Source organism: Erpetoichthys calabaricus, chromosome 15 (assembly GCF_900747795.2).
Source record: "Erpetoichthys calabaricus chromosome 15, fErpCal1.3, whole genome shotgun sequence".
NCBI classification, from domain to species: domain Eukaryota; kingdom Metazoa; phylum Chordata; class Cladistia; order Polypteriformes; family Polypteridae; genus Erpetoichthys; species Erpetoichthys calabaricus.
Window position 1 is genome coordinate 25,543,224 of NC_041408.2, and position 12,985 is coordinate 25,556,208.

General features: G+C 36.7%; 1 protein-coding gene across 3 annotated transcripts in view; it reads right to left on the reverse strand.

Annotated features, from left to right (window-relative positions):
• Positions 1-12,985, reverse strand: part of tasp1 (taspase, threonine aspartase, 1) — a 145,175-nt gene that overhangs the window by 109,518 nt on the left and 22,672 nt on the right. For all 3 annotated transcript variants that reach the window (XR_007933617.1, XM_028820567.2, XM_028820566.2), the window contains exons 6-7: positions 10,348-10,432; positions 7,624-7,703 (exon numbers count right to left, since the gene is read on the reverse strand). Coding sequence is in view for 2 of the 3 variants with exons in the window: in XM_028820567.2 (XP_028676400.1) it covers positions 7,624-7,703; positions 10,348-10,432 (165 nt within the window). In the remaining variant the exon portion in view is untranslated. The remainder of the gene's footprint in view (positions 1-7,623; positions 7,704-10,347; positions 10,433-12,985) is intronic.

Consider the following 12,985-nt stretch of genomic DNA (forward strand, 5'->3'; position numbering starts at 1 on the left):
TGAATAAAGCTGGCGTTGCTAAAGTACTGAGACTCAGCTTCATGTTTTAGGGTGCAAGACGGGGACTCGCACATCACAGCGCACGCGAGCGAGAGAGCACACACTCACACACGAGCGTGCGCGTGCACACACAGTCACAATGCTAATGCTGCAGTAAACAGTATACGCTCGTACGGATGTTGACTATATGAGTGAGGCACGCCGACTCAGACGGAGAATAGGAGACGATTGCCCACAATCCCGTAGCAAGAGAGAGAGAGAAGAACCATCAGCTCAGTTGTGATCACATGACGCTCAGCAGACAAAGCGTATACATACTACTCGTACTGCAAGACCTCGCTCGTTTATCAAGTCAAAATTTATTAAAAATTTTAGCTCGTCTTGCAAAACACTCGTAAACCAAGTTACTCGCAAACCAAGGTTCCACTGTATTTACAGAATTAATACTAAACAGTCAATTTATTGATAGGTTTGTTACTGGATTGCTCACTGCACACACTTTTATGATTGGCTGTATGACTGAGCCCTGTAAAGGGCTGTTGTAAAGTCCAGCATGTTTGCTTAACTTACACCCAGTGCTGCTGCAATAATCATTGGCTTCCTAAGACCCTAAACTGGCCAGATTAAATTGATTTCTCAGTACATACAATATTAAATGTATATGAATATACAGTAACCTCTGTTCAATTCTTATCATTTGATTACACACTACACTGGCTGTCACTAGATGACCAGATCATGCATGTTTACGATGTTGCACTAACAGCAGCGGGCCTATTTTTTTGTTTAACAAAATAATGCATTTTTTTGAGTAGTGGGAATAAGCTTGCATAAATACCATAAAAACACTATCACATATCATTGTATTTACATACTTGTGATACCCAGATGTAATCCTCGTATTTTTTCAGCATGCTGCCTAAGTTCTTCGTAGACACTCTAGAAATGTCTTCTAGACTCACTCGGCTGCAGAACAGGGTGAACCCAATATCTGTACTTATCAAAACTGACAACACCTCCTTTTTGGCACTGTGATCACTAGCATTGAAAAGCACAAAAGTCATAGAAGATGGCTTTGCCTCTCAACAAAAAAAGGTAAAAGAACATTATGTCAACCATATTTTCACTGCAAAAAGCCATTAGAAAACATGAAAAATGCCAAACACAACTTGGAAATTTACAAAGCTCAAGTGTGAATGGACCCTCAAAGCATGGCCAGCAAATAGTGATCAATGAACAACTCGGAGTTGTGTTGTTAATTTTGTGTTATTTTTGACAATATATTTTGATTTAGTTTTAGTGTTAGTCTTCTGAATAAATTGCATTTTAATTTTATTCACATATTAGTTGTTTAATTATTAGTTTTAGTCAACAAAAAAATAAATTAATTTTAGTTCAGAAAAAGCAAATAAGTTTTAGTCGGCTAAAAGTAAAAGTAAATTAATCAGCTAAATCAGATGGATACCTTTTTTAACATATCAATATGCACAGAAAACATACTGTACCTCCAAACTATTACACTAACATGTACACGAATAAGCCAAACCACACATAGTGATTATTGAACATAAAATGAAGAGTAGGTGTAGAAATGATTTACTCCAAAAGATCCTGGTCAGATAATGGCCGCTCTGGTCTGTCATCACAGTTTTCTGGCCTTCAACATGCATTAGTTATGCTGCTGTATGATTTTACCAAAAAAGGCTGGACCAAAAAACACATTTAATTTCAACACAGGGTTTATAAAGAATGAGATCATCATGGACTATCTGATTTATTTGGCCATGTGCACATTTTAAATTTGTTCTCAGATCATTTTTTCCAGCAACTGAAAAATACTGATTACAATAACACTTAAAATAAAAATTCAAGCATTGTTATATTGTAATGTTGAATTAGTGAATTTCAAAATAACAGAGGTAATTTACATTTAAACCAACCGATAAAATCTGTCTGCGGTGGGTTGGCACCCTGCCCAGGATTGGTTCCCTGCCTTGTGCCCTGTGTTGGCTGGGATTGGCTCCAGCAGACCCCCGTGACCCTGTGTTCGGATTCAGCGGGTTAGAAAATGGATGGATGGATGGATAAAATCTGTTTTTATAACAAAACACATTTAAAATCTGGTTTGTCAGAGAATCTCTCTGTTAAATGTGCAACATTTGCTGTTTTATGATTTATATTTACATCATTAGCACATTAAAATCTCACTAAAGAGAAATTCTCAATGAATGAGTATTTTTTTACATTAATCCAATATTTCAGAACTCTTGTAAAAGAGCCTTTGCTGTGATGTTTCCTAAGTGTCTGACATGAGGGATAAGGCTTTGTTATTGTTTAGCCTGTGTGTAAATCCACAATAACAAAAGTTACCTGTAGTCAGTTAATCCTAACTGAGAGACTGCATTACAATCATGAACATAGCATTCTAATATATGACATACATGCTTTTGCTATATTCTTCACATTTCAGGGGTTATTCTCATAAAACATTCATATTCAGGAATGAAGCAATGCTGTTTTGCCGTACTGTACATGCACATATCATATGCACTGAGCGATGTACTTCAAGCACTGAGATCCTAAATACATTTTATGTTAGTATTAATAAATGGAGCAGCTCAATTCATCTGTAATGTAGACAAGCCAAATACTCACTCTGTTTGAAACTTTCACTTTTTAATCACTACAACTGTTGTCATCACTGCCAATGACTGTGCCCGTATGTGTAAGTGGATGCGTTTCTTTATCAGGACTGTGTAGGACACTGTATTAAAAGCAATTAATCCACCCGTCATTTTATCTGCTGTACCAATTGCATGATGCTACAAGCTAAACAGTTATAGCTCACATCTGATTGCTCTCTCCAAGCTGCACAAATCTGTTTTTTAGGCAACTCATAAATAGGATAAAACTGGCAATAACAAAATCCTTTATGTCTGTGTGTTGGCTCTTTTTTCCCCCCATTAATAAGCACGTTTTCCCAATTCACACTTGACACATTTGTATCAGCAGGGTGAACGAGAGCCAGATATAATGGTACTGACGTTGGGCAAGTCGCCACCTAAACAGCATTACATACCTTGGCATGAGCCTCAGGATGGTGCACCTCTAGAAGCTTCTCAGGTTTGTGGTGTTCTTTCCTGCGAGCTTCATTCCACACGCTTACACTGGGTTTTATTTTTGTCAGCATTGTAATTAAAGTTGGTCAATATATCCGACCAGTTTTTCACCCAAAAAATCACATTGGCCGTCATAGCATCGCTTAGTGGAGCAGGATTCCGACTGATGTGATTTTCTGATGGTGCCCAAGCAAGTGTTATACAGTTAAAAGTGTGCATACAAGTTTTTAAAATTGCACCACTGCATTCATGCTCATTATTTGGTGGCAGACCATGTCATGTTTGCCAGAGATGTGCAAAAAGCTTCAATTTCGCTCATTGTCCAGCTGTCTGTTTGTAACATTTTCATTTAGTTTATTTTTCACCAACTATGATTTTAAAAACATTTGTCTTAGATTTCGTCAATAATGGAGCATTTATATTTAGTTTATGTTACATTCTCATCACAGAAATAATGCTGACAAGTGTTTTTCATCTTAGTTTTTATCAATAAAATTAACACTGCTCAGAATGGCTTTTTATTGGAACATCCAAAGAATATGGCCTCAGATCAGTTGATTTAACTATGAAGTCTATAAATGACCGCTGGCTCATAGTATTTTGGCATAAGATACAATTATGGGCAACCTAGTACAGAAACCTAATATTTCACATACTTGGCACATATAAAATTAGCATACTGTAGTTAAAAAGTATTAAAAATATGTATCTGTAGCAAAAAACAACTCGCTTAAAAAAAGTATGCTTCTTATTTTATTTCTTTGGAGGTATCAATTTGTACTTTATTAATAAGTGCCAATTTACATAATCAGGCAAGAACACTGTACAGTCATGTGAAAAAGAAAGTACACCCTGATAGAGTTCTATAGTTTTACATATCAGAACATCATAAAAAAAAAACCTGGTCCTTACCACCTAGGTTCTAAAATTAGGTGTATTACACGTACAACAACACACAACAGATTCCACAATGTCATTATTTATTTAACAAAAATGAAGCTAAAATGGAGAGGCCATGTGTGAAAAACTAAGTATACTCCAAGATTCAATAGCTTGTAGAACCGCCTTTAGCAGCAATAACTTGAAGTAATTGTTTTCTGTATGATTTTATCAGTCTCACATTGTTGTGGAGGAAGTTTGGACCACTGATCTTTACAACGTTGCTCAGTTCATTGAGGTTTGCAGGAGTTTGTTCTCTTAAGGTCCCACCACAGCATTTTAATTGGGTTGAGATCTGGACTTTGACTGGGCAATTGCGACACCTTGATTCTTTTATTTTTCAGCAATTCTGTTGTATTTTTACTGGCGTGCTTGAGATTATTATCCTGTTGCATGACCCAATTTTGTCCAAGCTTTAGCTGTCAGACAAATGATCTCACATTTGACTCTAGAATACTTTGGTATACAGAGAAGTTCATGTTCGACTCAATGACTGCAAGGTGCCCAGATCCCGTGGTTGCAGAACAAGCCAAATCATCACCCCTTCACCACCAACTATGACAGGTGGTATAAAGGGTTTGTGCTGATATGCTTTTTTAGTTATCACCAAATGTGGCACTGCTCATTAAGGTCAAACATGTCCACTTTGGTCTTGTCTGTCCAAAGGAAATTGTTCTAGAAGTTTTGTGTTTTTTTTCAGATGCAGCTTTGCAAACCTAAGCCATGTTCTTTTAAAAGAGGAGAGGCTTTCTCCTGGCAAACCTTTCAAACAACTCACACTCGTTCAGCCTTTTTCTAATTGTATTGTCATGAACTTTAACAATTAACATGCTAACTAAGGCATGTAGAGTCTGAGATGTAGTTCTTGTGTGTTTTGCAGGTTCTCTGAGCATTGCACAGTCTGAACATGTGGTGAATTTGCTGGGACATCCACTCCTGGGAAGTTGGAAACTGACATGAATGTTTTCCACTTGTGAATAACCTTTTTCACTGTATGGAAATCAAATTTTGGAAATGGCCTTATAACCCTTCCTAGATTGATGGGCAGCAGCAACTGCTTCTCTAAGACCATTTCTGATGTCTTATCTCCTTGGCATTGTGTTAACACCAGAGGTGGGTAGTAATGAGTTACACTTACTCCATTACATTTACTTGAGTAACTTTTTAAAAAAAATTGTACTTCTAAGAGTAGTTTTACTGCACCATACTTTTTACTTTTTACTTGAGTACATTTGTGAAGAAGAAATGCTACTCTTACTCCGCTACTTTGGGCAACACTCGAATCGTTACTTTTTTTCCATCATATATACGAGGGTTGTTTCATAAGTTTTGAGACTTTTTTAAATAGATCCAACATGGTTTGGTCAATTCCAAAGAAAATTTTTACTCACATAACCTCATCATTTGGCAACACTTCAGTGCTGTTCAACATACTCTCCCCCGATTTCAATGCACTTTTTCATGCGATAAATCCAACGATCAAAACAGTGACGAAAATCAGGTTCAGTCAGTTGGTCAAGCTACTCTTCCACCGCAGAAATGAGGCTGTCCCTGTCCTCAAAATCCATTCCTTTCAGCTCCTTCTTCACCGTCGGGAACAGCCAGAAGTCACAGGGTGCCAAATCTGGTGAATAAGGGGGCGGATGAAGGACTTCAATCCCAGATTTGGCGAGGAACTCAGTTTTGTTTGACTTGTGAGGCGGTGCGTTGTCATGGTGAAGGATGAAGTTTTTCAAGGTGCGATTAGGGCGACCTCTAGTGAGATTTTTGAAAACTTCTGGAAGGCACAGGGTTGTGTAGACATCAGAGTTCATCGTCGTGCGTTCAGGACGTGGAACTGAAGCAATAATTTTTTTTGTAGCCAAAAAAAGACGGCAAACATGGTCCTCTTGGCTGACCTGGCTTTCAGTGGAGGAAGGCAACCTTTTGGACCCCACTTCAAGCTCTTTTTCTCATCTCCATCTGTAGCTGGGTGGGCCAAAAATTTATTAGAAGATGTGAAGGGATTGTAGAACAATAGAAAAACATTTCGTCCGCCTCCGATGACGGCAAGTGACCGAGTCTCAAAACTTATGAAACAACCCTCGTATGCTATATTCCAAACATGCACAGCGGAAGGCGGCCGCCGCGTATTCTTTAGCTAAAACTCCCTAAACCGTTTCCCATTCATTCTCTATGGTAGTAGTAAACCACTACCGATGCAATCTATTTTTTACCACTTCCGTTTCGGGTGGCGCTGTTCTGCGCTTTTCGCTGCTCTGCCTGCCTGCCTGCAGTGTCTGCCTTCATAGACTTGCTGGGGCGTTTCTTTTTTTTCTTAAGTAAATCGTTAAGTTTAAAATGTCGATCACGGTTATTTCTGTTGATTAATTAATGCTTTCATTGATTATAGCTAATACTGTTATCAAGTGGTCACTATTTATGTCTGTTGTATACAATCTATCTTGCGTCTTTCACATCTATCTCCACTCTCACTGCCCGCTTGCCTGCGTGCAGCGTGTGTCGATTGATATATGATTTAATGTATTTTTTTTTTGACATAATTCTCCAAGTTGTAAAATACATATACAGTGGAACCTTGGTTCATGACCATAATTCATTCCAAAACTCTGGTCGTAAACCGATATGGTCATGAACCGAAGCAATTTCCCTCAGCTTTCAGTGTACAGTCAGTATATCTTGTCACTGTAAGTAGTATGAACTGTTCAAACATACATGTTACCTACTGTAGGTATTGGCTTCAAAAGCTTTGTTGTGAAAAATTGAGATTTGGAAGTTTGTGTTATTTTTGCATCTTTATTTTGTAAAGATGTTATTTATTTTTACTCATTTTTTATTTTATTATTTGGAAATAGCAGAATTTGCACATTATTTTATATTTTTGTCTGACTTATTACAACATTTCTAAAAAATAAATCATTTATTATGATCAAACAGTAACTCAGTACTTGAGTAGTCTTTTCACCAAATACATTTTTACTCTTACTTGAGTAATTTTTTGGATGACTACTTTTTACTTCTACTTGAGTAATATTATTTTGAAGTAACGCTATCTCTTACTTGAGTACAATTTTTGGCTACTCTACCCACCTCTGGTTAACACACACCTGAATGCTCCAGACCAATAAACTGCTAAAGCCTCTGCTTTTATAATGCTGATGATCAATTAATCAAGTGCTTTTGATTAGCAGCACCTGACTGATACTTATCCTCTTAATTTCTATGGAAGTAGTAAGGGGGTGCTTAATTTTTCACAAACTGCTTCTGCACTTTGGTTAATTTATGTAAAATAAACAATAACACTTTGACACTGTGTCATGTTTTGTTGTTCACCTGAGGTTGTATTTACCTAATTTTAAGACCTGCTAAGGACCAGATGATTTTTTTTATTATGTCCTGATAAGTAAACCCTTACCATTGAAAGAGGGTGTACTTTCTTTTCACATTACTGTATATCAGTTATCAAAACTTCATTAATCAAGAAAGATACATGTCACTTTATGAACAGCTAAGTAATAGTACACCACAATACCGAGCCTGATAATGCATATGGTTGAATACTCACTAGTAGTCATTTTGTCAAGAGAGCATGGTGGAATCCCATGGTCCAGGGCCCATTGATATGCTCCTCTTCCCACTAAAAAACTTTCAAAAATGTATCGTTCAGTTATTCATTGTAATTTATTTGTAACTAATGTAAATCATTTTATAACCAAATCTGTTACTTGATTTCTTACTACCCTAAGTTCTTGTCTATAAGCCGGACTCATGTATTAGCCGGAGACCAAAAATCATACGAATTTTTAAAATAAAATCGTATCATAGATAAGCCGGACTCATGGATAAGCCGAACATACTATAACCTATAACTAATAGAAGGGAGGGAGGTCAGTGGTCTCACTCGCGCCCATTTAATTTCTTTAAGGGGGGAGAGAGTGTGAGATATTGCCGTCTCTCTCACTCCCCGCATGGCGCGGTTGGAGCGGCCGGAGCGCGTTCTTTCTGCTCTGGGCGTCGCCGAGTCAACACGAGCGCGTAGCGGTCATTTAAATTGTGATTTTATATGTAAGCATATTTAAATATATATCGCGGATTTCTGCGGACAATGGGTCTTTTAATTTCTGGTACATGCTTCCTCAGTTGGTTTGCCCAGTTGATTTCATACAAGGGACGCTATTGGCAGATGGCTGAGAAGCTAGATTGCTTACTTTTCTGTCAATCTTGCGCTGACTATCTGTGATCCTGACGTATGGGGATTGAGCAGGGGGGCTGTTTGCACACCTAGACGATACAGACCCTTGTCTAAAAATGCTGAAAGATTATCTTCACGTTGCTATCTTTTGTAAAGCTGATTCCTGAAAAGACATGCTGCACAGTGCTTCGCATACTTAAAAGCTCGAAGGGCACGTATTGATTTTTGACTGAAAAACAAACTCTCCCTCTCTTTGTCTGCTCCTGACGGAGGGGGTTGTGAGCTGCCGCCTTCAACAGCTTTGTGCCGCGGTGCTTCGCATACTTAAAAGCCAAACAGACATATTGATTTGTTTCTTCCTTTGAAGAGGAAGATATGTTTGCATTCTTTTAATTGTGAGACTGAACTGTCATCTGTCTTGTCATGGAGCACAGTTTAAACTTTTGAAAGAGACAAATGTTTGTTTGCAGTGTTTGAATAACGTTCCTGTCTCTCTACAACCTCCTGTGTTTCTGCGCAAATCTGTGACCCAAGCATGACAATATAAAAATAACCATATAAACATATGGTTTCTACTTCGCGGATATTCTTATTTCGCGGGTGGCTCTGGAACGCAACCCCCGCGATGGATGTATAAGCCGGACTTATGTATAAGCCGATATTCTATTTTTTCATTTTCACAACTTTTTTCCTTAGATAAGCCGCGGCTTATTGACAAGAACTTAGGGTATATACTGTATGAAAAACAATTTTTAAATTATATATGAATAAAGAAATATCTGAATTAGTAATTTACCAAGATCAATAATTAAACACCCTGATAACGAAGTGCAGTAACAACAGTAAAACAAATTATACAAATGAGTATCATACAGGCATAAAATACCTTTCAAAACACTAAAAGACAGCATACAACAAAAGAGAAAAACCTGTCCTATAATACTGACAAAATACATTAATAGAAATTTTCTTCTACACTTCATAATACAGCAAAGACCAAAAACATGTTATTGCACTCCCTGGACATTCAGATCTTATTCCCTTTATTTTGAACTCCCTACTTAAATTTTTATGCACTTATCTGTCTTACATTTACACAGCAGCCTAAGAAAATTCACAAAGGCTTAATACAATGATCTGGAATGAAGATTTAGCATACCAGAATTCAAATTCTTCACATCACTTTTCCTTTATTTAATATGTAGTTGGGTTTAATAAATTGCACTTCAAATAAAAACTAAAGAAACACTGCCTAGATACATCATAAAACTAATAAATTTTATTAGCCATGTGGAAAAACAAAAAGATTGATCAAGTTTCACAATTAGGGAAATGATCACCTAATTAAATGACTACAGTCATAAAATGTCCATTGGATCCAAAACAGAGACCCATTATTTTCTACCCCTGGTATAGAAAATAAATGTTATAAAAAATCACCTTTTTGTGAACAACCTTAATCTCACACTGCAAAAACTGAAAGAAATCAAAACTTTAACTGCAGTAAATTTATTCTGAAAAAAAAAATCATTCATCAACAACAAACAAAACTATTTTTTAACAAAACCCACACGTGTCACAATTATTGGCACCCTTGCATTTAATACCTTGTATAACCACCCTTTGCCAATAAAACAGCAATGAAACTTCTCTTAAAACATCTTATAAGGTTGGAGAAATAACAGCTGGAAATCTGAGACCATTCCTTTTTACAGAATTTCTCTAGACAATCCAGGGTTCGGGGTCTTCTCTTGCACACTCTTCTCTTAACAAGAATGCCTTAACTTGCTTTGCTTTATGAAAACAGTGATGCAAACGGCGAAGGTTGAACTTTTTAGTATCTTGCTCTCCAGAAAGAGGTTTTCAATGTCAAAAAGCGTGTTCAGCAAATTACATATTACATACTACATAATTTAAGCAAATAAAAAGCTTCAAGAACAAAACAATTGGGTATTCACTTATATGTCCAGAATGAAGGAGAAAAAGTAAACAGTATAAATACATCTTGCTTTATAAATAGTGCCGCACAAATAAAATTCAAACATAAAATAAAACGTCAGGAGAGTTGGTTAAAAAAAAAAAAAAAATAGTCATTACCAAGGAGGAATCCTGCCAGCAGACAGCTTCCCTTTCTGAGCTTCACTCAAGAGTCGATTTGCAACCAAAACTGGATTCTTTATTCCTAAACATAGAATGAAACACATAAAAAGAAAATTCATAAGCACACCACATGAAAGGACAACTCTGCACATTTGCGATTTTTTTTTTTTTTTTTAAGACAATTTCAGGTAGGTGTAGAGAAGCATGATCAAAATTACATACAGGTGGAGAAATGAATATAACATACAGTATAAAGAAATTCCAATTGGTTCTATTGTATGCCTGTTTTTTAATCAGTTTACCTGTGATTAAATAGTGCAGTCTTTTGCAGACTAGCAAAAAATGTTAATTTAATATATTAAGTTAACCAGTCTTTTGTTTTGCATTTCTTAGCTAGAAAAATGGAAACACAAAGAAATGTTAAGTCTGGAAAGTCTCAGAAAATGGACAGGAGTTCATTAAACTGTAAGGGAGCTACAACTATCTTTACTCCTACTTTCCACTAATTGGATTTCAATCTTGAACTGTAGTATTTCCACATTGTAAAGATTTAACAGATTCCACTTTATTGAAAAATGTAAGCTATTTAATCACAGAAATTAAATTACTTATAAATAATACATATTTTTTTTACTTCTCCTTATTCGGTAGTTTTATACATTTATGTAACAGGATTCAGAAACACTTTTTGCCTTTTTTTTTTTTTTTTAAGAATAGCCTGGCAAAATTATTACCATGTTTTTAGTAACAATGACATGTTTTAAGTAGTAATTGTTTAGATTTTTTTTTCCCATGAGTTCCACAGGTTAAAGGGGGTTTGGAAAGTTATTTTTTCCCATTTTCTGAGTAGGCCACTGTGTACACAGGTTTCCTCATCAAGTTTCAAAATAATATCCGTTATTATTATTCTCTTTCTATTATATATTATGAGATAAGTAAGGTATTATTAATAGTAGTTGTAGTACTAGTATAATTGTCATGTGTGCACAGCACAGTGAAATCCTTACTTGCATGATTACATTTACATTTATTTATTTATTTAGCCAAAGCATCTTAGAACACTTAAGACAGAATTGGTTATATTTCTTTTTCTTTTTCCAAATGGAACACAAGCAAGTGAATTTGCTTAAACAACATTTTTGTGGCTCATTTCAGCTAACCTGATTGTTAAAATTTCCAATCCTTAATTGCTTCTTTTTGTTATACGCTGCACAATTCTGGTTTTAATTGTTTCTTGTTTTTTCATTTCAGCTAACCTGATTGTTTGGTGGAATCTCTTAAATGCTTCTTTTTGCTCTAAGTTGCTACAGTATGTTTTAAGTGCTTGTTCTTTTTTACCAGCTGCCAATTAGTAATGAGAGGCAATTGACAAAGGAACCAGCAGTTCACCAGCTAAATCAGTGTTTTTCAAGTGAAGTCCTTGGGACCCATTCTAGCTACAGATTTTTCAAAACAAGTTCTGCTTTTAAATGAACTCCTAACTTAAATACAGTGCTATGTAAAAGTTTGGGCACCCCTGATAAAAATCACTGTATCAGCTTTTTGAGGCAGCAACTTCATTTTAACATATTTTATACCTTATGGAGACAGCAACATTTCAGCAGTGAAATATTTTTATTGGACTAACAGAACCAATTTAATGTGCAATTAAACAAAAATAGGCAGGTGCCCCAAATGAATAATCTCATCAATATTTAGTGGAGCCTCCATTTGCTGAAATAATAGTCTATAGATGCCTCCTATAGCCACTGACAAGTCCCTGAATTCTGGCTGGTGGTATTTTGGACCATTCTTCCATACAAAATGCCTCCAGTTCAGTCAGATTTGATGGCTTCCGACAACCTGCTTCAAATCAATCCATACATTTTCAAAGATGTTCCGGTCTGGGGACTGGGATGGCCATTCTAGAACATTGTACTTGTGCCTCTGCATGAATTCCTTGTAGATTTTGAAAGGAACTTTGGATTATTGTCATGCTGAAAAATACAACCCCGACGTAACTGACTCTTGAACACTGTTGTCAAGAATCTGCTGATACTGGGAGGTATTCATGTGGCCCTCAGCTTTAACAAGGTTTCCAGTACCTGTGCTAGCCACACAGCCCCATAACATGATGGACCCTCCACCAAATTTTACAGTAGGCAGCAAGTTCCTCTCCTGGAATGCTGTGTGTTTTTTTTCACCATGCACAGCGCCTCTGGTTGTAACCAAATAACTACCTTAGTCTCATCTGTCCACAGCATTTTTTTCCAAAATGTTTCTGGCTTGTCCAAATGCGCTTCTGCATACCTCATGCGACTCCTCTTGTGGTGAGCACTCAGAAAAGGCTTTTTGCACATATCCCTTCCACCAAGCTGTTCCCAGTGCAAAGTGTGCTGGAGTGTGGAACAATGTACAATGACACCATCAGCAGGCAGATGTTCTTGTTGCTCTCTGGAGGTGGTCTGTGACCATTCTAACCAGCCTTCGGCTGAGCCTTCAGATATCTTTCTTGGCCCTACCACATTTTTCCTTCACAAGGTCTGTTCCTGTGGCCTTCCATTTCCTAACTACATTTCTGACTGTGAAGACAGACAGTCTAAACCTTTGTGATAATTTCTTGTACACTTCTAATTCATAACAACAAATTATCTTA